The 24,694-nt window shown below is 45.7% G+C and overlaps 1 protein-coding gene across 1 annotated transcript; it reads left to right on the forward strand.

Moving 5' to 3' along the window:
- The first annotated feature begins 951 nt into the window (after window positions 1-951).
- Window positions 952-23,955, forward strand: BMP3 (bone morphogenetic protein 3). The gene is made up of 3 exons (XM_075422076.1): window positions 952-1,698; window positions 12,764-13,674; window positions 22,672-23,955. Exons 1-3 carry the CDS (start codon window positions 1,329-1,331, stop codon window positions 22,861-22,863), a joined length of 1,473 nt encoding a protein of 490 aa, XP_075278191.1. The 5' UTR covers window positions 952-1,328; the 3' UTR covers window positions 22,864-23,955.
- The last annotated feature ends 739 nt before the right edge of the window (window positions 23,956-24,694 follow it).

Here is a 24,694-nt window from a genome sequence, read left to right on the forward strand (position 1 = left end):
TCTTGTGAACCAACATATTTATAAACTGTGAAAATGCAACGAGGCTTCTCTTCCACCTCCTATGTTTTCCCCCGCCAGATGTTTGAGCTAAGGCACCCTTTGTGTTGCAAAGGGTATTTTGGAAGGGACAGTGTTGCGTATGCAATGGGGTGTTGCCTGATGCTGTGGCACTGGCAAGGCGGGTGAGACATTTCTGTCCTTTCGGTGGTGAAAAGCAGCAAAGGTCGGAGGCACGTGAGATCCTCTCAGCTGATCTAGGAACACCTTGCTGTGCGCTGCTGTAGTGGGGGAGTCCCGGCGTGCAGCGTTTCCCTGCCTGATCCCATGCAGCTCACAGAATGGTTATGTGCCTGAAAGGGCTTGTCCTCCTTTTGCCTGGGCATGGTACGTGTCCCTTCCCATGCCCTCTGTGCTGCTGGGGACACCTCTGCTGGCCCTGGCCAGGTTGGGGAGTGACAGAGGAGGAAGCAGAGTGACACCGAATGTGGATGGCCCTCGGGAGAGGTGGGCTGAACCCCAGCACAGCCCGGGTAGCATCCCTTCCACCTGCCTGCCGTGGATTGTGCTCTGAGTCCAGCCAAGCCTCAGGATTTTCAAGGGGAGAAGGCTGAATGTGGCTTGACTCGTGATTTTTGTTTTATTGCAATCGTGTTATTTTACTGCCGTTGCAAGAGGCTGGGTGGAGGTGGGAAGGGGAACATCCCACCGCCCTGTTGCCCGGCTGCGCTCAGGGACGCGGTCGGTGCCAGCGATTGCCTTCCGAGAGCCGAGCTTCCCGCTGCCTGTGTGTGCGTGCGCGCTCTCGGGGTGGTGTTCCCGTTCGCTTTGCCTCTCGCTCGCAGCCGGAGCCGGGCGAGGAGGCGGTGCGATTGGCTGCTGATCGCAGGATCGGCCCCGGGCGCCGGCACTCACGCTCGCTCCCTCGCTCACGCATCCCACAAAAACGCACCCGGGCCGCGCCGGCACCAGTGGAAGCAGTGAGCGGGCGTCCAGCTTCGCGGAGAGCAACATCTCCGCCCCTCGCCAGAAAACAACCTGCACAGCAAGCGGAATAAGCACCTTCACTGCCAGCGCCGGGGGCGGCGGGCGGTTTATACCGTGGCGCTTTCCTCCGCTCCACTTTATTTTTTTTTTTTTTTTTTTTCTCCCAAAAAGAGGAAACCCCGTCTGCAATTTTTAGCGCAGCCCCATTCGCGCCTGTCGCCGCTGGGGGCTGCATCTGGCCGAAACACACCTGCGTTGGGGGTCTCGGTCTCTCCTGCCTGGCGGCCGGACAAGCCGCGGCGAGGGGGTCGCCGGAGCCCGCCCAGCCGGGTCGGAGGGGCGGGATGGCGGCGTCAGCGCGCTGGGTGCTGTGCCTCTGCCTGGGCTGGGGCTGCCTGTGCCTGGCGCTGGGGGACGCGCTGAGGGCTCGCCGGGTCGGGCTGCGGCGGCGAGCTGCCCCGGGAGGAGCGCGGGGCGGCCGGGCGAGGGCCGCGGCAGGTGACTACGGCCTGGCGCAGCGGCAGGAGCAGGAGGAGCGGCGCCGGCAGGAGCGGCTGCAGCCGGGGGACGGGGTCTCGGAGCACATGCTGCGGCTCTACGACCAGTACAGAGGGGCGCGGGCGGCGGCGCCGCGGCCCCGGGACCCGCCGGGCCCGCCCGGGCTGCAGCTCCGCCAGGGCAACACGGTGCGCGGCTTCCGCCCGCTGGCAGCAGGTGAGTCCGGGGCGCGGCCGGGCCGTGCTGCGCTGCGAGGGGCCCCGCGGGGCGCCCGCAGAGCCGCGCGCTGCGCCCCGGGCGTGCGAGCCCGCTGCGGGGCCCGGCGGCGGGATGGGGCCGCCCGCGGCCGCTCCCCCCGCGGCTCGCAGACCCGGCCGCGGAGCCGAGGGAAGGGCAGGGCTCTCCCCTGGGAGACCTTGGCCGCTGTGCGTGCTAACCCAGCTGCCGAAGCGGCTCGCTTTCGGTGACGCTGTGCAGGCAAATAGGCTTCAGTTCTGCAAAAAATGAAGGTAACGGTCTGTTCGTACCCCTGGCATACCTGAACAGCGCTAGTTCTGCGCAGCAGCTGTCTTATTCAGTAGTATTTCTGGTTTAGTGCCCAGGGAACTTGGTGTAGGGAAGAAGATGAGGAAAGGGTTAGGAAAGTAATGCTTGCTGCAGCAACAGTCGTGTGTTTTGGGATGTAATGTTTACATTGTCACCCATATTTTAATTACATTACGTTTATCTCTTCAGCTCTGTATGTGGCATCTCTGCCATATGATATCTGAGTACCATATGAGGGAAGTGGAACAATTAACAGATCCTCTCTGGAGTCTCCTTTTATCAGTGTTTTGCATGTGTAGCTTTTGTTGGAACCAAGGGATTATTTGCATGTGATAGAGCAATAACATGGTTTGGCGATCCTTTAGACTATCTACAGAGCACTCATTTTGAGACGTTGGTGACAGTACTAGCAATTAGGGGTAGTGGCAAATGAGTTCAGTTGAAGCGTAATTTGTGCATGGTAAATACTGCATCTCAGCATCTTTGGCAGCAGCACTTAAATCTCACCGTGATTACAGGCTGGTGTGCACAGGTAGATTTATGAAAATGTAAAGTCATTTTTCAGGAGTGGGGTGGGGCGTGTTTAATATGGCAGCATCCCAAAAGAACTGTGTCCTAGCAGAAAGGGAAGATGGCACTGTCTTGGCACTGCATCGCCCGACTCCATTCTTACGCTGTTTGTGCATCTGACCTCTGCGAGGAACTGGGTACCAGACTTTCCTTAGGTTTCTTTACAAGTCATTACTTCTGATTCTTCAAAGGCAACGATGTCTATTATAGGATAGGTCTGCACAGAGATCAAATACTATGAGTAATTGAATGGCTTTGGTTTCTTAGGATTCAGCCCCACAAATGCTCTCCATCATGCGTTACTGTAAGTATTTCTGTCCACAAGAGAGGCTTTAGGGTCTAGAGGCATAAAGACCCTGGTTTTGGAGGATGGAGAGCTGGGAATCCCCAGTTGCTGCTCCTACAGAGGAACTCTCTTGTCTTTCTAACATGACCTTTTTTTGCAATAGAAAGTCTAATGTATGTTGCTTTGTTCTGAAATAAGCAGTTCCTTCACTGAAAGAGGGGGAGGTATAATAAAATAAAAAGGGAGAGGGTATAAGGGTATAATCCCAGCAGAGTGATATTTGCTCCTTTAGGCATATCTGATTAAAGATAATTATTGTTTTAAACCTAGAAGACCTTTAGTTGAAATCCCATCTCTGTGGCCCTTCTGATCATTTTTCTTCTCTCACTTGACATTGGGTGGCAGCAGTCCTATAAACACACTGTTCACTAATCCCTTTCCTCCTCCTCCAATACTTTCACAGTTCAAGTGCCAAAGCAATAAATTGGAAGTGGTTATAAATTTTTTGACACGTTTATAAGTATTTATGCAAAATATTTAACTAGTTAGCTGTTGTCTTTCTCTTGCCATAGGCATCAACAGCTCAGTTTGTATGGTTATTGATGGCAGAAAAGTGCGTTTCCAGAAAACCCTTAGATTAAATGTTTCTCAGGGCAGTGGAGGGAGTGAAAAGGCTTTTTATGGTTTCTGACTTCTTCCTTGTGCCTCAATGCCTGGTCAGCCCTGCGATGGAAATGGAGCATCCACAGTGCTTCCTTTTTGAGGTAGTTTGTTTCCAGATACGCTGCTCTCACTGTTGCACTCCTTGGCTGCAAATTTCAGTCTTCCATAGGCTTCCCCTTGTCCTTAATGTGGCTGTATCAGTTAAATTAATAAATTATGTTACTGTTAGTCCTTCAGCACATTTTACCATCCCGTCAGCTCCTTCAGGAGACAGCTTTTTGTCTGCAATGAGCAGAACTTCCCTAAGAATCTGCCCATTTCTCCTGCTTCTACAGCAAGAGACCTTGAAGGAAATCTTCAGTGATTTCATTTGCAGTTTAATCACACATCTTGCAATTTAATTGTGTATGTTCAGGAGAGAAACTGTTTCTTTTCTGAAACTTTTCTGTCCTTGCTTTTCCCCTGGAGGGCTTCTGGCTCCTCTGCAGCACACAAGAAAGGCCTTTCACAGATCTCCCAGGTAACCCACCGGACAAATTTTTGAGTGTTGTGTGATGAGACCAAGAACTGGTAGGATTTGTTCAAACTCATCCCTTTTTCTAGTCCTAGAAAAGTGGTGTTGCACATGGCAGCTGCGGTCTTGCAACGGACAGCCAACAAGGAAGAACTAAGATGTGATTAATGAAAAGAAGCATCATAACAACTGTTAAATGCAAGTTTCTCTTTCTGTAGCTCACTCCTCTGAGGGGATAGGACAAGAGCTTCAGCCCTGCGTGGGCCCCTCTGAAGTTTCCGTCCTACACTGCCCTGAAATCTCTTGACGCACCAGATTTCGCAGCTAGCCTGGATTATTAGTGATTTGTTGTTTCGGCTAGGGGTTTTGGCCTTTGATTTTGATGAATGCTCATGTGATCTTCTACTCAGGCAAATTTGTTTTCCATTAATCTTGCTAAACTATCTCAAAACATAATGGTTCGGTTTGAGTCACGCAAAACAGGAACCTTTGATACCCATGACAAAGCTGAAAGAAACCCCAGGCACCAAATCCACTAGAAGTAAAGTAGGGATGTACATCGTTCGCAGTAGATCTGATTACATTCCCACACTGTTCTCTCTCATTGACTTAACTGCTCTAATGTATTTCTGTGTATTTGAGTCAAAGGATGTTCAGCCTGTGATTTCTGTGGCAGCTGTGTCATTGTTGTGACATGTTTCTGGGATGATACTAGCAGCCCTTGTCTTGCTTAGGCCAAGCATTGCAGTGAGCTCTGCTTCAGTAAAACTCCTAAGACAGAGTCTTTTCTGGTTCTTTACCTGCAGGTAGCACAAGAGTGAGTGGTTTTCCACCCCTTGTGACTCTAGAAAGACAGCTCAGAAGAAGGTCAGATGGTACCGTGAGTTAGAGCCAAACACTCTGACAGTTCTGGCAAGCGTACTCTTAAACTATGGTTGAGTCTGTGCATTGATTTCTGCATACGACTGTTGTTTTCTCCTGCCAGTTAGCGAAACCGCCGAATGACCAGACCTCCGGCTGATATAAATCTGCTTACCTTCGGTACTTCCCGTAGAGGTGTGCTGACCTGCAACTTCTGAGGCTCAGGATCTGGAGGAAAGATACAGCCCAGAATAAATAAAAGAAAGCGGAAAGATAAAAGCCTCAAACACGAGACTTAATCATAGCATCGCTAAAGGAACATGTCTTGCAAATGAGTCATTTGAAGAACTCAACTGTAATTGGAGGGTCCCTCTAATGATGTTATAGTAAAGCTATACAGTCAGAAATTACTTTAAACTCTTTTTTATTGACTGAATTTCAAGTAATTTTGGGTATTACACCTGCCTCTAGGCCAATTCTTGTGGTTAAAGAGCTGTGTTCTCCTCCTTTTCAAAATGCCTTTCTTTCTTTTATTGTGGTATGAAATGCCTACGCAAACAGGGGAAACCAAGTCCTACACAGAGAAACCAGCTAGTCACTGGCCACCATCAGCCTGCAAAAACCAGTACGGACCAAATCCTAGCCTCTTTGAGCTCTAGTAACATTAAAGGTCTTTTGTAATCGAGAGCTTTAAAAACGTTCAGGCAGGAGACGGTGAGAGTGGGGGGTTGGGTTTGTGTGGGGTTTTTTTGGTTTTGCTTGGTTTGGGTTTTTTTGCTGTACCTCTGTAAATAAGATGCAGTAGTAGTTTTTAGGCAGAGGGAACTTGAAAACCATTAAGCAATGATTTGGGCAGGCTGGGACGAAATCTGCAAACTTTCTCTAAGGCAAATGGGCAGGATCTGTAGGTTTGGCCTCTCAGGTCCAGACCCGAAATTTCAATTTTCTGGCTTCTGTTGCCACCTGTCTTGCTGTGCTGTTGTGCATGTGGATGGCCTGTTCTCACAGTCCCCAGCTGGTCACAGTTTCTAGAGCATGTCACTTCACATGTGAAGAGTTTTGGCCTCAGGGGGATATACTGTGCACAGTTTGGTTTTCATGCAGCTGACCTACTGCCACCAGCTGAAGTGGAATTGATCATGACTCTGAGAAGGAGTAGGGTCGGCTCTTCGCATTCGCTTTCCCAGATTTGTGTACTTTATTGATGCAGCCTCCTTACTTGCTTAGCTTATACTAGCTTCAAGCTTGGTATTGTGGTTAGTTTTCAGACCTGCTGTGGTCTTTCTGCTTAAAATATGTAGAAGAGAGATCATTTGCCCACTGTGCAGCCCATGTATGCTGTGTGATGTGCATATTTGTGGTTTTCATATCATAAAATCCACATGTAAGTTAGATCCTGAGTATGCACCATCACTGCTTCTTGAAGTTCTTTAAGTAGCTGATAGCTTTAATCAGAGTGGTGGGCGTTTTACTTTTCTGTATCAAGTTACTAGCTGCTGTGGCCTTATCTGCTTTGCAAAAAGAATGAATGAAACCAGTTTGGCACCAAGTTGTACACTCTTTAAAGAGAGAGACCTGGATCCTGTATTTTTCTTTTGCAAAATACTCAGATTGGTGAGGGGGAAGCGGCAATCAAGTAAGAGCAAAGGTGGGAGAAGAAATCTGGCTTCCAAATTTATGTTCCTGTTCTGGAACTTATTCCCATTTCCAGCTCAGAGTGAATTTTTGTAGCTGGGCTATGAACTCATGAAAATGAAGTTTTACAGTGGAAACACTGATACATTCTTAACTGTGGGCTGGCACAAGGGCACTACTTTAATATCTCATTTAAATGATGGCTAGTGATGACTATATAACTAAATAGTCCTCGTTATTGCATCCTTTTTCACCCGTGGGATAGATTTGGCAGTCCATAAAGATGTCAGTTACCTCTATAAAGGTAAACACACCACATGTTAGCAGACTCGTTCCAGCTTATTGGTGCCTGGAAATGCCCCTTGTAACATCAATATGTTCATGACAGTGATGTCAGTCTCCACAGACCTACTGCTTTTTCTTAAAATACCTCTCTGATTCAAGTAACAGGCAGTCCATACAGCTGTGGGCTTTGGCAGGGGGGTTGGACTAGATGACCCACAGAGGTCCCTTCCAACCTGTACCATTCTGTGATTCTGTGATTGCAAGTAGGTGAGGCAGCATGGGCCATGCCTGAAGATTCAGCGGTACAAGTACTTCAGCTGTAGTGCTGTGAGCTTGGTTGCTTTCTGGTCTGAGCTATCAGTAAATAAGCTGGCATCACCCCAGACAGTGAGTGACAGCACACCCTGTCTTGGTGTCTGGGTGACAACCACCTGTGCAATAGAGTAAGGCTTTTCTGCTTTAGGCCTGGAGACACCGTGCCTCCCCTCTCCCCCCACCCTGGAGAGCTCTGTTGTCACTTGTGTGGGAGACTGGGGAAGTGATGCTGGCCCAGTACAAGCTTTGACATGGTGCTGTTGGGGTCTGGATTTCATTAATGTGAGAGGAGAGCGCACAGGTGAATAATGACTTGCATACGGGGTGACAAGGCCAATAAATCTGTAGCCTATCCATTTGACTGCGTATACCTTCCAGATTACATTCTACATGAATAAAAACAATGAGATGTTCTCCTCATCAAGTACTTTTCTGCTCAGCTCATGGCTGCTGCTCAAAAGCGCTACACTGTAGAAGTAAGCGATACTAGCGGTGCAGTGATACTATGCCTTACTTATTGCAATTCAAAACACCTCTGTCATGCAGACCTTGGTCTTGAAAATTCCTCATCAGGCTGGCAGCAACATACAGTAATCCCTTGAAGAGGAGCAGAGATTGCCATTAAAATGTGGCCTCAGAGTGTGTGGAAGGTAGCAGTGTATTCCTTGCACGTAGCTCTGTTGCATGTATTTTTCCTTTGCTTGTTTCCTCTTAAATCGTCTCCTCCTTACATGCTTTGTTGCTGAGAAGTCTTCTGTGCTTCCTATTTTGTACTACAAAAGAGCAAAGCTGAGTTAGCAGAACTCACTTTAGGTAAGAAAGAACTAAAAGACTTACTCAGGTAGTGGTGCTTGGGTAGAAATCTGCTGCTCGTACAGTTGGGAAGTGTGAAGCGAGCCAGAGACGTTGCTGCTGCTCAAATAATACTGAGTTGCCACTGAATTGCATTGTATACTGCTGCAAATGAACACGAGTTTTACTAAGTACAGCTGCTCAGAGACAGCAGACAGCATCTTGCCAGGCAGTGAGGTGGTGGACCTGACTGTGAGTTTGCTCCAGCAGCTGCCTGCAATACAGGGACACCCTGGGTTCGTAAGACCTTCCCGCTTCTGCTGTGCCCTAAGAGCCAGCCCAGGCAGAGGGGGGCCTTCTGTCCAGCATCCCTCTGAAGGGTCGTATTGCAGCATCAGATCCTTGTCTGTGTCTGCAACAGAGAATTTCTTGTCTGGGCAACTAGCACCAATAAAGCTGCTGCAAAGCTGCTGTTCTCACTGGTTTTGTTCGGTATTGAAAACCGAAGAAGAAAGCTGTTAAGATGCCATGATCTTCTAGGGCGTAGGTTTCTGGGCCTATCTTTTACTTTCTTTCACCTGCCAAGCTGACTTTATCCTTCTAGACAGAGAGGGCTTTGTTGCAAGGAGATCTTGTTGCCTTTGAGACCTTAAAGGTCTTGTTATAGAGGGCAAACTGGTCAGAGGCCTTAGCTGGGTTTAGTCAGTCTGCCTCTTTGCACTGGCTGCTGAGCAATTGTTGATGGACTTCTCCCTGTAGTTTGGCCCCCTCCTCTCCGTCCATTTAACATGGAGCTATTGATGGCAGCATCCTAGGAAATACCATTTACTGAACACTGTCAAGGTGTTAGAATTAAAGTCCTGCTTACATTTGGCTTGGGTTTTGTTTGGGGTTCTTGGGGATTAGAGAGAGGGGAAATCAGTCAATCAGACTGTTTATATGAGAGGAGTTATCAGTGTAAGTCCTTGTAAAGACTAAAGCCTCAGATCACATCAGTCAGTAAAACTTCACTGGTGTCAGTAGAGCAAGCTGGATGAGGCTCATGGAAAGCTTCCCACATCACAATGAAATTTGGTTAGATGCTACTCAATACCTCCTGATATTGTTGGAATGTTTAAGCTGTGCTCCTGACCTTGGCTAATAGTTTAAACTACGTTATTGTGGGGGCAGATTTTCAGCAGTTTCTGTCCTCTGGGTTTAAGGACAAAGTTTCATTCAAGCGAAATGAGATTTTCCTGAGGAAAAGGTGCTTTTGTAGATATGTTAAAGATTAATCTTCTGTGATGTGTCTGTCCTTTTTAAAGGTAATGACTGCTTGCTTCAGTGCTTTGTTCGCATCCGAGAGTCAGATACTGCTGTCACACAATGGATGTATGTGACACAGTGTTCCTAAGTTGTGACAGAAACCCAGGTCATACGGTTGGGTTTTTCTGAGCTGGAAGCCAGCAAATCCGTAGACATCATCTGTGCTGGCCAGTAGTAACTGGTTTCAAGATGATTTTGCAGACTGAACGATAGGAAAACTCTTGGCCGCCGTTTGAGTTTGGAGGTCCTTCAGTAAGAAAATAGCACCACCTACTGCAAGTACTTGGACTTGGGGGTGGCGTTGAATGCTGAGAGTGGCTTCTTGAGTTTTGCTTCTAATCAAAACTGTATATTCCTCCTGTGTCTGTTTTACGCCATCTAGGGTTTTTTTTATAAACAAAAGCAGCTTGTTTTGTGTTCCACTACAATATGCCAATTTAGAACAGGCAGTATTTGTGAAGTGGAATTCTTACTAAAAATTAAAACCAAAACTTGTCATTCAACATACACAGTGATTCAAATAATGACTTCTTTAACAGGCACTCATGAGACACCATAAATTCTGGTTCCTAAGACTGAGGAACCTACATAGGGCTCTGCCCAGTTACATGTTAACCTTAATATATTAGCGATTACAAAGCAAGCAGAGTTCAGGTCCTCAAGTGTGCTTAGTACAAACAACAAACGTAATAAACAGCTGGTTTTGGCTTGAGGAATTAAAAGTAGGATCGAATTCAGAGAAAATCTAGTTTCCCAGGCATAAGTAACAAGTAGAAAAGGGATGGGTTTGGTATGTTAGTTTTCAGCTGTCGGGAACTTACCTGTGTGATCCACCATCAGGTTGGGCTGAATGTGCAAACAAGGGTATCTTCCATAAACTGTTTGGCCTTTTTTTCCCCTGTTTCATTGAGAAAAGTCTATGTTGTTTTTTCCCTAATTTCATGAAACAATACATGATTGGAGAGGAGGGTTCTGTCTATCTAGTGGGAGCAGTTCCTGCATTTTTAATGTATCAGAACATTGATGAGAAAAAAGTTTCAGAAGATGAGTCTGCTTAGGTTATTGGGGTGGGGATGGGGAGGCAGAGGGAGAATACAGTCTTTTGCTGGACTTAGTTGAATGGCACTAGCAGTTGGGGTGTCACAGGCTGGAGGCACAGAATGTCACCCAGAACATAAAGCTGTCAAAATCTTTGAAAGATCATTACTGGAAATTATGTTTTCACTTGCTTGGGCAGGGCACTTAATACAATATTTTGAGAGTGGAAGTGGGCATGTCCTAGTCCATGGACATCTCTATGCTTGTCGTGGCTTGGAATTAAAGAAAAAAAAAAAAAGGGAAAAAGATAAAAACTCTTGCAAAATTCTGTAAACTGTGACTTCAGCTTGTGGACAGGGTTTTCACATACCATGATGTCAAAGAAGCATTTAACTGCATGTTCTGTTGTTTTCCTAAGGTGCTGGGTTATTTCCAGCCTTTTGGGGGGCTGCAGACCATACCTTTCCTTAACTATATTTGACTTTTCCATACAGCCTGATTTTATAGCTCTCACTAGCAGCTTAACATTTGCATCTATATTTCTCTCACCCTAAAGGACAGACGTAACTGCAGTCCAAGCAGGAAATTCTAAAACAAAAATTACTTACCCCCAAGTCTTTCTATAGCACCCTACAGGGGATTAAAGTAATCAGCCATCTGTTTTCACAGATCAGCCTGTTTTAGGAGTGCATCTTTGGGTTTGTGCAAGATACCTGTGGTTAGGCTGACGACTTCTCATTTCACAGCTGCAGAAAACCCACTGTCCCCCACATCCTTCCTAATCAATACTGTAACATCCCGACCATGAAGAAGGGTTGTCCTTGGCTTGTTTTCCTCTGTGCAGAGGCAAGTGGGTGCATTTTGCGACCATCACCACCTCCCAAAACCAAGACATTTTGCGTTAGCTTTCTTCTGGTAATTGGGGTTGCTCTAGTACTGTCCACCTACCTTCAGCTGTACTAGTAAATACTTTCGAACTCTTGACTGGCATGAAAATTGATGACATGTCCTAGGTGGGATGACTAAATTTACCCAGTGTAATTGAAGCAGTCCTGGGCGTGATTATTCTAGAAGGAACCTTCAGTTATAATTAGTGTCTGACTTAGCCAAAAGGCTGTCAGAACAACCTGTGTGTCTTTAGCTCACTATAAATGGTGAATTGTCTGTTTCTCCAGGGCTAACAGCCAAGCCTTAAAAACAATTAAACAGTGCTTCTGTTGTGGTGTTTCTGTTTGCCACATCTTTAGAGGCGAGCCACATTCCTTCTTTGTGTGCAAGGCTGTTGTCAATAACTGTGTAATTCCTTCTGTGCCCAACTCTAACCTTGCTGTTGTGAAGGTCTCTGGGTTCCGAAGACCCAGCTGTACACGCAGAGGTCACTGACCACTGGAGGGGCCAATAAATTGGTGGTCTTGTAATGGAAGAATGGTTAATATCAAGAGGAAACATCCTTCGTAACACAGGAATATTTCAATTTGACTTTTCGTTTAGCTTTTGACATATGTAGTACTTACCTATTTTGCATCCTGATATACATAGGTACCTGTACCAAGTGTTACATGGTTTTGGGTCCCTCTTTAATAGTCTCTTTGACATCTTTAGAAGCTAAGAGTAAATGCCACCCAGGCCCCAAAGTCCCTGTCTTGTAGGTGATGCTTGGATCACAGTGGAGCAATGTGGAAGGTTTAAAAGAACCAGCTAGGCTTTTTTTGCTTTGAACGATTTTGCAGTCAGAGCTGAAGTGACTTCCTGGCAGTACACTTGAAAGTCTGTGGCAACACTGAGAATCATGCCCCATTTCAGTCCAGACTTTTCCTCAGTGCCGCATTGAGCCTCTACTAGTAGGGAAGCAAATCTTTTCTTTCCAGCTGAGGCTGTGGCTTAGCAGGATAGTGGAAGTTTACAGACAATCCGGTGCGTAGTGAAGCAAGTGGAAGCCTTTCTCCAGCTTCAGCTAGGTGTGGGCTAAGGCATGGTTCAGTGCAGTTGATGTCCCATTGATGTCCCAATTGTCTTGGACAAAGTAAGACAATTCTTTAGTCAGGACAGAGCAGCTATAGTCATCTAGAGTGCATTTTGAGAGGGAGGGGTTTGGAAGTGTTACAGAAAGAGGAAAACAAAAGAGCAAAACCTTACCATGTAGTTGCTCAAATTTCTGGATGATAAAGTCTTCAGTGCATCTGTTATTGAGCTGTGTTCCTGTGACCTAGTTTGTTTCCTGAAGTCGGAGGACCGGTAGGAAATGTGTGACTATTTCTGGATGGAGATAGGTATTACGAGGAAAACAGATTGAAACTGCGTCATTTACCATCACCAGTTTACCAGCTTGGTTATCTTTCTGAATAGTGGCCTAAACCTGTTCCCACAGCAATGCGTGGAAATTTCACATGAACTTAGAAAGAAATGTGCTCGATCTTTCTCTATAATGTTTTGAAATGCCCACATTCTTATCTAAGTATTTCTTCTTCTAGGGAGCCCTGAAAGCCAGGAGATGTACGTTTTTAACTTGACGTCACTCACTGAGTCTGAAAACATCTTGTCAGCTTCAGTGTATTATTATATTGGTGATCTGCTGCACGCTAAGTGGAACTGTTCCCAGTCCAGAGGCTATTCTCATCATGGGCACAGGAAACCTGAAATTCAGATACATCTTTCAGTTTGGACCTTTCCTTCTGTTGGGAACCGGACTCGGAGTCTGGGACATTACCTGATAAATGTGTCCACTGCTTACCAGGATGTCCTTTCCTGGCAGTGGAAGGATATCACTCAGCTCCTGTATGAAGCAAAACAAAACAATGAACTCCTGATTGGTGTCAAAATGGATCTGAGCAGCCATCGCCCTTGGAAAAGGGCACCTTCTCGGTATGAACCCTATGTTCTGATTTATGCCAATGATTCTGCTATTTCAGAGCCAGAGAGTGTTGTCTCCACTTTGCAAGGGCACCGTCATCCTCTGTCAAGGGTCTTTCCCCGGCCAGAAAACCATGTGAGGAGCAGCTTCGGCAAGCAGCGGCGAAAACGCTCTGCAAACGTCCTGTTGCCGTTGCAGAACAATGAGCTTCCAGGAGCTGAGTACCAGTACAATGAGGATGAGAGATGGGAAGACAGAAAACCCTACAAAACCTTCCAGCCACGGTTAACAGAGAGGGCAAAGAGTAAGAAAAAGCAGAGGAAGAATCATCACCAGAAGAGCCAGACTCTCCAGTTCGATGAGCAAACGCTGAAGAAGGCGAGGAGGAAGCAGTGGAATGAGCCAAGGTATTGTGCCCGGCGCTATCTCAAGGTGGATTTTGCAGACATTGGCTGGAGCGAGTGGATTATTTCCCCTAAATCCTTTGATGCCTATTACTGCTCAGGGGAATGCCAATTCCCAATTCCAAAGGTACGGTCTTTATTGATTCTTTTGCACTGTCTGTTACGGTAAACTATGGATTTTCTTTCCCGCGTCAGTAAAAGGTAGCTGGTCACCTGCTACATGTTTGGATCTAGTAAAGCGGTATCTGTGTCTCATGCTGCAAGGAGTAGTGGTTAGAACAGTTAGTAAAAAGACAGGCTTGTAAAGGTAATTAAAAAAATACTACATGGCACTAGTTTTTTGTCCAGAATCCAAATTGCCATAAAACATTTCCTGAATAGTGCTTATGATGTGTGAACTTGTTATTAACATGTTTAATAAACATAATACAAGCCAGATCCAGAGAATTGCTTATTAGACAGTAATTGTTACGCCTTGAAGGAGTCTCTGCTGCCAGACCCACGCTGGAGTCAGTCAGCATAGCATGCTCTAGGGAAAATGTGTGCCTCATGGTGCATGACAGTTACAACGGCAGAGACTGTGGAGCTATAGGAGCAGTTGGGAAACTCCGTGTAAGCAAAAGAGCCAAATGAATCACTTGTGTGACAGAGCAAGTGGATCCAAAAGCAGTGGATCTTGGCTGACTGACTTTTGAAATATCCTCTGTTTTTTATGATCTTGTTGCATATGAGTAGCAAGAAAGGGTGATGTGTTCCTAGGCCTGTGACTTAGGATGGGTGAACTCAGCTCCATAAAATCAAATGCCCAACATCATTTATTAGCAGCATGGACCCTCCTGGAGTCTACCCAAACCCGAAAGTAGGATGCAGTATCTGAGGCTGGCTTAAAATGAGGGATATGCACAAATAACGCCTACAGGAGATGTCAGTAAACTGTAGCCTCACGTTCAAGTCTTTATTCCTCCCACAGTGAAGGTTTAGCAGTTAGTTCCAAAAATTTATGTGTAATTTCAGTGGCTTAAGGACCCAAGGGTTTTTGAAAATGACAGGTGGAGAAATGTACCAAAGCAGATGGAACCAGAGAAAGCAAGCAGAGGAAGTCAGAAGTCCCTCTTTGAAAGAGGAGTTGGCTTACCTGACTACCTCCAACTACAGTGGCAGGCTTTCAGGTTTCGGATCAAAGGGAAAAAGGAAAAGGAACAGGAAGGGATAGAGTCATTACCTTTGGAAACATTGCATTGGGCCTTTTACTTTATTGTTGATGTGAACCATGCTCTGTCAAACCAGTAACTCGGTGTACAGGTTAGAAATTTTAAAAGTGCCAGATCTGGCTTCCATTCTACCTTTAAGGACACATAAATTATAAAAATGGCAGCTGTATCCTTCTGCTTAAAACTGGGTCAGCATTTCCAGTTGCGGCTTTAGTTACAAAAAACTTCATCCCAACCATACAAGAGTGTTGCTCTGATTTTTCTTTAGGAGAAAAAGGTACATAATACTTAAACCAGAAGAGTTAAAGTACTTCGTTTCAAAGGAGTACAACAAAAAGGTGTCTCCAGCTCAGCTGATCCTGGCCCTTAAAATACTGTTCACTTAAAATGAGATGCCTGCTATGGGCTGCCATCAGTATTTCAAAACAAACAGAGCAAAGAGTCAACTACGCATCGGGCAATCAGTGATTCTACTGGAGGACAATTTCAGTCAAGTTCTTCTGTATTTCTGATGATGGGAAAAAAAGATGAATGTGTAGCAGCTTCTTAGAAAGGCTTGAAGGTGTCTCGTTGTAAGTCCAAAAGTGTTTAGGTTCCCGTTTCCTAAGGTTATCAGCTCTGGCTCTTTTGGCTCTCAAAGAAGTAAATTATACATGAGGTGCTGATGAACTCACAGGATCTAGCACTTGCTAGAGAATAACCTTTTCAACCCAGTCACTAGAAATCTTTTTTTTTTTTTTTTTTTTTTTTTAACATTTGGCAGGCATACAAAATAGGTTTCTACATTCTGAGGCAGAAAAGCTCTCTTTTAATAGTCAATACATAGCATATATTTCAGGGTAGTGCTGATGCCTGATGCAGAGACTGGGAAGAACCCCCCTTTGCCTGTAGGAAAGTCTGGATTAAACCTCAGATTGCTCGATAATATGCATGCTCAAGAGCAAGCAAGGCTTTCTCAAAACCAGTGGTTCTAGAAGCCCTTGTTACTGGTCTCTCCTTGCTCTGACTGAAATCTAATCCTGTTGGAAGCTGGGAAATTACAAATTTAAGACAGAAAGCAAGTCTCTAAGAATTGAGGTGAGACTTTGAGAACACACATTCTACAGCAGCAAAAAGCATGATGTATCTTCATGGAGATAAAGAAACTCTCAGAAATCAAAAGTAGAGTAATGATAAGCACTGTAATAAAAAGGTTTCTATTCCTTACACAGGGCCTTTGTTAGCACCTGCAACTGGAATATCCCTAACGTGTTCCATAACCTCAGGGCTTAATTCCCAGAATAACTTCAAACCTCTGGAAAGAAGCACAGTGAGCCATACAAATGTTCCTGCAAGTAAAATGTCCTGAGATGAGTTTAGTAGCAGTGGTTCTGAGGAGGCAAAATGAAGTTTAATTGAAGTTTAAACTTAGGTTTGACGCTCTGAGGCATGAGAGGGAGGTACAAACAATGCATATAGCTGAAGGCTAGTTGACAGATACTGCTTGGGTGAAAGAGGAGTTCCAGCTTTTTCTGTGAGTTGTCCGTCTTAGGGTAATTCCCCTGAGGCATTAGACTGTGCATCAAAAGATTTTCTAACATAGAGAGCCAAATTTTTTTCTGCCAAATTCGTGTTCTGCGTTCCTGCAGATAGTGGCATCAGCCTCTGAGATGTCCTAGTTTACCTCCATCTTCTCAAATAAGTAGACTTGCAATATTGGCGGCTATTATCATGGTAACTAGAGTCTAGCAGTCGCAAAGGAGTGTTCTTCCTCCTCTTCCTCTTCACCCCTCTGCTCCACCAGGGATAGGAGTGTACACACTATTAGAAGTGGTCCCGGCCCTGGAAAAAGCTTATGATAGAAAAAAGGTGAGAAATAAATACGAGAGATGGGTAGGCACACAGAGTTTAAATTGCTTTGATGACGTGAAGCAAAAGGTCAGATTGCCATGAACTAAGCCTGTAGCGCTGGCCTGTAAGGCCATAACCAGTTTTCTTCTACAAATTGCTACTAAAAGGCCTAATCCAGCCTTTCTGTGTGAAACTCTCCAGACTTGGTTGCGTAAAGAATTATAGCAGCAGAGCTTTATAGCTATTTAGGCACTGTGAAGCTGAGTATTCGCTGCCATGTACTGCAGAGGCAGCTAGTTTGTTAAGATAGCAGGTTACCGAAACCCATTGTGAGTCTGATTCCCTGAAAGCAATTGGTATATTTCTGTCCATGTTGGAATTCAAGTTGTTCCTTTTGTGCGTTTTTTTAGTAAAACCAAAATGACCTTGTTGTCTAAAGATAATTAAAAGCTAAATTATACAAAAAGGTGAAGTGAGCGTCTTCCAGAGCCTTGCGTTATTCTTGAGCCATGCATAGTATCTGGTGCTACTAATAAGACAATGTTTGCAAAATGATACTATAACCATAGAATCACAGAATGTTAGGGGTTGGAAGGGACCTCTGTGGGTCATCTAGCCCAACCCCCCTGCCGAAGCAAGGTCACCTACAGCAAGCTGCACAGGACCGTGTCTAGGCGGGTCTTGAATATCTCCAGAGAGGGAGACTCCACAGCCTCCCTGGGCAACCTGGGCCAGGGCTCCGTCACCCTCAGAGTGAAGTTCTTCCTCATGTTCAGCTGGAACTTCCTATGCTTCAGTTTGTGCCCATTGCCCCTTGTCCTGTTGCTGGGCACCACTGAAAAGAGTCTGGCCCCGTCCTCCTGACACTCACCCTTGAGATATTTATAAGCATTTATAAGGTCCCCTCGCAGCCTTCTCTTTTCCACACTGAACAAGCCCAGCTCCCTCAGCTTTTCCTCATAGGACAGATGCTCCAGTCCCTTCATCATCCTCGAAGCCCTCTACTGGACTCTCCCCAGTAGCTCCTCAGCTTTCTTGAACTGGGGAGCCCAGAACTGGACACAGTACTCCAGATGGGGCCTCACCAGGGCAGAGCAGAGGGGAAGGAGAGCCTCCCTCGACCTGCTGGCCACACTTCTCTTGATGCACCCCAGGATCCCACTGGCCTTCTTGGCAACCAGGGCACACCGCTGGCTCATGGTCAACTTGTCGTCCACCAGCACTCCCAGGTCTCTTTCTGCAGAGCTGCTCTCTAGCAGGTCCGCCCCAAGCCTGTACTGGTGCCTGGGGTTGTTCCTCCCCAGGTGCAGGATCCTGCACTTGCCCTTGTTGAACTTCATCAGGTTCCTCTGTGCCCAACTCTCCAGCCTGTCCAGGTCTCGCTGAATGGCAGCACAGCCTTCTGGTGTACCAGCCACTCCTCCCAATTTTGTGTCACCAGCAAACTTGCTGAGGGTACACTCTAACTCTTCATCCAGGTCATTGATGAAGAAGTTGAAAAAGACTGGGCCCAGTACTGGCCCCTGGGGGACACCACTAGTTACAGGCTTCCAACTAGACTCAGCACCGCTGATGACAACCCTCTGAGTTCGGCCATTCAGCCAGTTCTCTATCCACCTCACCGACCACTCATCCAGCCCACACTTCCTGAGCTTCCCTAGGAGGATGTTAAGGGAGACAGTGTCGAAAGCCTTGCGGAAGTCTAGGTAGACAACATCCACTGCTCTCCCTTCATCTACCCAGCCAGTCACACCATCGGAGAAAGCTATCGGATTGGTTAAGCATGATTTCCCCTTGGTGAATCCATGTTGAGTACTCCTGATAACCTCCTTTTCCTCCACTTGCTTGATGATGACCTCTAGAATGAGTTGCTCCATCATCTTTCCCGGGATGGAGGTGAGGCTGCCTGGCCTGTAGTTCCCTGGGTTCTTCTTGCCCTTTTTGAAGATTGGAGTGACATTGGCTTTTCTTCAGTCCTTGGCACCTCTCCTGTCCTCCAGGACCTTTCAAAGGTGATGGAGAGAGGCTCAGCAACGACATTCACCAGCTCCCTCAGCACTCATGGGTGCATTCCATCGGGGCCCATGGATTTGTGGGCGTCCAGATTGCTTAAGTGATTCCTCATGCAGTCCTCCTCAACCAAGGGAAAGTCATCCTCTCTGTAGGCTTCCTCTCTTTTATCTCCAGGGCCTGGGATTCCTGAGGGCTGGCCTTGGCACTGAAGACTGAAGCAAAGAAGGCATTCAGTAACTCTGCCTTCTCTGCATCCTCTGTCACCAGGACACCCACCTCACTCAGCAGTGGCCCCACATTGTCCCTAGTCTTCTGTTTGCTACTGATGTAGTTGAAGAAGCCCTTCTTGTTGTTTCTGACATCCCTTGCCAGCTTCAATTCCAGGTGGGCCTTGGCCTTCCTCGTTGCATCTCTGCATGCTCTGACAACATTCCTGTATTCTTCCCAAGTGGCCTGTCCCTCTTTCCACATTCCATGGGCCTTTCTCTTCCACCTGAGCTCCACTAGAAGCTCCTTGTTCATCCATGCTGGTCTCTTGCCTCCTTTTGTAGATTTCTTTCTCAGGGGGATGCACCACTCCTGAGCATGGAGGAAGTGATGTTTAAACAGCGACCAGCACTCTCGGACCCCCCTACCTTCGAGAGCCCTGGCCCACGGGATTCCTCCCAGTAGCTCCTTGAAGAGGCCAGAGTTAGCTCTCCTGAAGTCCAAGGTTTTGATCCTACTTATCGCCCTGCTTCCTACACACAGGATCCTGAACTCCACCGCTTCATGGTCACTGCAGCCAAGTCTACCTCCAACCTTCACATCCTCAACCAGTCCCTCCTTGTTTGTTAGTACAAGGTCCAGCAGAGTGCCTTCAGATAGTAACAAACTAATCTGTGCCTATGGGCATATAATGTTGCCTTGCTCAGGGTGAGCTCCTAAAGTTGACAGCCTGTTGGGTAATTAGGAACAGATGTGCCTCTTCCCCCCCACTCCTTTCCACTTCCAAATTTCTGACCTTACCGTTTCCCCTGGTTTCAATTATCTGGTTTGACTGCTGTCAAACCCACATGTGTTGGGCTTGTGTAATGCCGCAGAACACACAGGCTAGGCAGACCCTCTCCCAGGTCAGGAGTGAAAGCTTGCAACTGACATAATTTGCCCTGCTCATAATACATCTCTGATGAAATTCAACAGCCAGTCTCCCAAGGATGTGTGCAGCTTAGCAGGTGCAGTCTGAGCCACAGCTGGACTCATTCACAGATTTGGCAGTTCGGAGTCAGCTCAGCATGATTTCCTCCTGCTGCTCCTCTCAGCCTCTCCTGCTTCTCCCCTCCTAAAAGAAAATACCTGCCTGCTTTTCATAACTATGTGCTGGATAGAGTGTAGGCTGCCCACAGTCAATGGCCTAACTCACCCGTCTTGTGCAGGGCATTATGCCAGTTCAATACTCCAAGGGGGATTTCGGTTTTCTGAGAAGCGCACGCCTTCAGATTTTACTCCAGTCACAGTTAAATTTGCACTGGTAGAAACCGAGTTAAGCCAAAGCTGGTTATCCTCAAGAGTGCACCTTAAGGGCCAGGGGCAATGTACTCAAGACAGACTTCAAGTCAGTACGGAGGATGTTCTGTATTGTACAATACCCGTATCAAACAGAGATACTTCTTTTATCATACAATGACAGAATGTGTCCAGGCTATTCCCACTGCTAACCGAGCAATACTGGAAATCAGTTCTGTACAATTTAGCATCTTAGTGGTACAGATTCCATATCTGAAGGAAAGGGTTTCCGATGAGACCTTAACATGGCATATGCGGAGACCTGTTTTTAATCCCAGTGCTACTGGCAATGGGAAATAGGGTCTCAGTAGATGTTTTACCTTTTGATGTCCGATCAGCAGGCTCAGGAGATCTGTTTGGTTCCCAGTGATTCTTTTGGAGAAAGCTGCACTGCAGCTGAGTGAGGAAACAAGCCTGGATGCCACCGGAGCTTTCACTTCCTTTTGCAGGCAGAAATGATAAAGATATTTGAATTGTGTACTAATCTAAGACATTTTTTAAATCCCTGTCAGCTACTGGTGAGGAGTGTAGGTACTCCTGAATTCAAAACAAACAAACAAACAGAAATGTCTTTCTTGAGATCATCTACCTAGATGGAGAGTAATGTCTTTGTAACTATTCTGGGAAACCTACAGCCATGAAGAGGATGGTGCAAATAAGCTTTGCATTTGTATTTTAAACAGAGTATCACCGCACCCTTGCATCTCATTCATCTGATAAGTTACGATAGTAAACTTAAAAAGCAGCAGGGAAAAAAGATCAGGCTCTCTATAATGTCTGTATTTAAAAGGGACTTGGATCATGAGTATGCTTGAGAAAATTCTGAGTCTCTCAGAGGGTAAACAGAAACAAGGGATGTGCAGGATTGGCACTGTTTGTTGCTCAGCCCTCCTGCAGGTGAAATAGGTTCCTCATGAGCAGAAGAAAAAACATTCAAATCTTAGGTCTAACATGTACATAAAGAATATCTGAATGCTCCTCAGTGAATCCTTTTCAGTTCTGTGTCAAATGGTTCCGTTTCTCTCTTGAGACTAGTTTCAGCAGCTCGCTATGGTCCATTCTGATCCATTTCTGTTGGAATTCAGGGAACAGCTGTCTCCATGAGAAAGAAGGAAAGTACAGCTGGCATTAGTTGTGAGCTATGTTGCCGTAAGTAGGGACAGGTTAGACATCCCTGTGTACTGACAGCAGAATTGGAAGCAGTTACTGCTAAATGCACTAACATGCTACGCAAACGATACAATGAGCCAGAATCTCACAGTTCTTCCTGCATTTTTTGCGTGCAAGGTCATTAAGACTTGCACCTCAGGTAGGTAGCTATCTAACCCTTAGGACTGACTTTTCCAAAAGCAAATCATCTCTCGCCACAGCAAAACTGCCAATTGCACATTTGGCCCAGATGATCTTGTTCCATGTATTTCTCTGGCATATGACTGAGCATATTGAACTATGTGATTCCCAGGTTCTACATGTAAGAAGACCTCTAAAAAGCATTGTTAAAGTTTCACTCTTACAAAACCAAAAGTCTTTGACTGAAAACTGCATCTTGTCCCTTTTTCATGGTTGCCTGTCTTTCTTACAGACAGCTGGATTTGGAAAGGTTTGGGGGTTCAGAGGTAAAACTCAGTGGGTTTTATTTCTGGACATGTTCATTTTTATTTTTATGAATGTATTCAGGTATTCTGGTTTTGTGACCTCACTGGTCAGATTCGCTTTTTGTTCATAGCAAACCAAAGTGTGCTCCTATTTACCATGTAAATCCATGGAAACTGTTCTTTGGAGAAAAATGTCACCTTAGTATGAGGTACAACTGACATGGGATTTGGGGTCTCAGTTAGGGTTAGCAATGTCACTGATGATGTGTGCTACAGATGAGAAGTGATTTGGTATGGAAGAATGAGCAAAACAACCTAACCTTGCACAAGAGCAAACTGGACCAGTTAGCATTGTGGTATAAAGTACTTCCGTTCTATCATCTGTACACAGTTTATCTGCTTTTGTTTTTCCTGACACACTCGCATTCCACCAGTCAAACTTCCCAGCCTGCAAGATATGTTTCTTTTGCTCCCCTAATGACTCAGCCTGCTAGCATGCTGACTGCCTCCCTCCCAGCTGAACAACTTTTATGACTAAATTGCAGCTCACGTGTAATTTAATTCTCTCAGAAGAGACTACCTTGACCTGTAGGTACACCTTGCTGCAAGGTCTGCTGCCTGGGCGTTTTCCTTGGAAGGCACATCCTACAGAGAGTCCGAGGCCCTGTCCCCAGCAGGACACTTCAGCTGAAAGCAGTGGAGCGACACTCGCATCCAGTGACCAAAAGAACGAGACCAGATGCACATTCCCTGCAGCTGTCTCAGGGCAGCTGTGGTGACAAGTGGAAATGGTTGAGTGGAAGACAGATTTTACAGCTAGTTAGCTGTGGGGTCTCCACAGGGCCCTTCCTCAAAAAACCAGTTTTGTTCTATAGTATGTGGGTCCTACATGGGTGCAGTTACATTTTCTGCTGTATATTTCTCTTGCAGGCGTTGAAGCCATCCAACCATGCCACCATCCAGAGCATAGTGAGAGCCGTCGGGGTTGTCCCAGGCATTCCCGAGCCTTGCTGCATTCCTGACAAAATGTCTTCTCTTAGTATCTTATTTTTCGACGAAAATAAAAACGTGGTTCTTAAGGTGTATCCCAACATGACAGTGGAATCTTGTGCGTGCAGATAACATCTCGGGAGACCCTTTTGAAATGCTGAGGTGATCACGTGCTATTTGGGGTTGGGGTGTGTGTTTCATGATATCTACTTTTTGTTTGCACTGCCAATGCATTTCCTTTGGACAAAAAAAAAGAAAAAAATGTAAACAAATCCAAACAAAGAGGATGGAGATGGAATGGATTCCAAATAGCAGTTCCAAGGAAAGAGAATAAGAACTTCATTCCTTTCTGAATTTGACCAAGACACAAGTCTTGGTAATGGGGACCGAATGTTTCTGTTGAAATCAAGAAATGAAAGGGGAATTTGCAGAGGAATCTTCAAGATTTTTGAGACTGCCAGAAGGACCTACTGATTTATTTTTGTACAAGATTTTGGAAGCAGCAGTGGCTGTGTTAATTTTTGTCTCCATTCGTATGGTGACTAATGGGGAGGGAGATTAGAAACAGACTATTCTTCATTTTAAAGCTAAGCTTTCTGCCTTAGGTTATTGAGTAGTGCAGCAAGGGAGAGAAAGAAATCTGACATCCTAAGAGCCTTAGAGAATCCAGCTTAGGCATGTATCTCCTTGGTATGACATGTCACCGGCTGCATGTATGTATTCATTTTCACTGACATAGTCTTCATAATTCGCTTGTTACGTGTCAGCGTACTTGGTCAGAAGAACACAAAACACATTACTGCTCTGTGCATAATTGTGGTATCTCAAAAGCAAAGACTTGTCTTTCATGCCACTATGGAAACTCGGCAGGCCAAGGGTATAAACATATCACGCTCAGTGAAGCAGCTGAGTGACTTGCTCAGAACACATATTCTAGAATATAGTTGCAAATAATCTGTGAGTAAATTTGGTCATTGATTCCTGACATGAAATTATTTGGTGCATAATTCTTATCTGTAGGCCTTCACTACAATTATTTGATGAAAACTACCTGTGGTTGATGAGTTTTCATTGTTACATTAATGGGATAGTAGTTGGGGTTTTTTTTTCTTATCTCAGTTCACATCTACTCTGAAAATCAAATTCGTTGTACCTATGCTGTCAATTTAATATTTCTTACTAGCAGGTTTTGCACAATAAAAACACAAAACATTCTTTCAATGACTTTATCCAGCAAAAAATTCTTTTGAGAAACTACAAGCAGGAAAGAAAACATCTAATGAATCTCAGGCATAGCTGCAAAAAGTTTGTTACGGAGTAAATGTTTACAGAAGTACTTTAGACAGAACCCAGTTCCATTTCCAGCAGCACTATCTATAGAGGATGATGCTTTATAAAGCACTTTTGGCTGGTGAGAGCAATGTCTTAGTCTGCGCCAAGAGTAAACATCAAACAGCCTTTTCTGTAAGTTACCTACATAACTGACTCTCTGAAATAGTGTATTTAAAGGGCAGATATTCATAGGGAATAAACTAATTCCCCATCATCATGAGAGTTAAATTCTCTACTTTCGAGTCAGCAGTTCCTCAGCGTATTGAAGGTGACAGCAGTTTTCCTGTGCACGTGCCTTTTTGCAGCCTCACAGCTATTTGAGGCTAGTGTAAACCGTCTGTCATGGATTTTTTTATTTGGTCACTGGTGCTGTCGTGTTTACCAACCGGAGTAATATGCATGTGCAAGGGTGTGAGAGGTGTGGAGGTGGAATAGGTAGCCTAGGGATCCTTTCAGCAATCGCTTTTTACGTGCACAAAGTCTCAGTGGAGTCTGACAGGAGTTTAACTGGAAAAGAAAAAAAAAAAAACAAACAAAATCCACCACCGATTAGTCACAGGTGCAAGTTACTCTTGTGGCCTGTCCCTTACCGTGCTTGAACAGCATACCCCTGCAGTCAGATTCCCAGAAT

This window comes from Opisthocomus hoazin, chromosome 5 (genome assembly GCF_030867145.1).
Source record: "Opisthocomus hoazin isolate bOpiHoa1 chromosome 5, bOpiHoa1.hap1, whole genome shotgun sequence".
NCBI lineage: Eukaryota > Metazoa > Chordata > Aves > Opisthocomiformes > Opisthocomidae > Opisthocomus > Opisthocomus hoazin.

What these genes read in the sequence shown, in the direction of transcription:
- BMP3 (XM_075422076.1), top strand. Translation starts at nt 1,329, where the DNA reads ATGGCGGCGTCAGCGCGCTGGGTGCTGTGCCTCTGCCTGGGCTGGGGC. An exon ending in CTTCCGCCCGCTGGCAGCAG is followed by an intron (nt 1,699 to 12,763) that starts GTGAGTCCGGGG and finishes TTCTTCTTCTAG; the next exon opens with GGAGCCCTGAAAGCCAGGAG. An exon ending in GCCAATTCCCAATTCCAAAG is followed by an intron (nt 13,675 to 22,671) that starts GTACGGTCTTTA and finishes TTTCTCTTGCAG; the next exon opens with GCGTTGAAGCCATCCAACCA.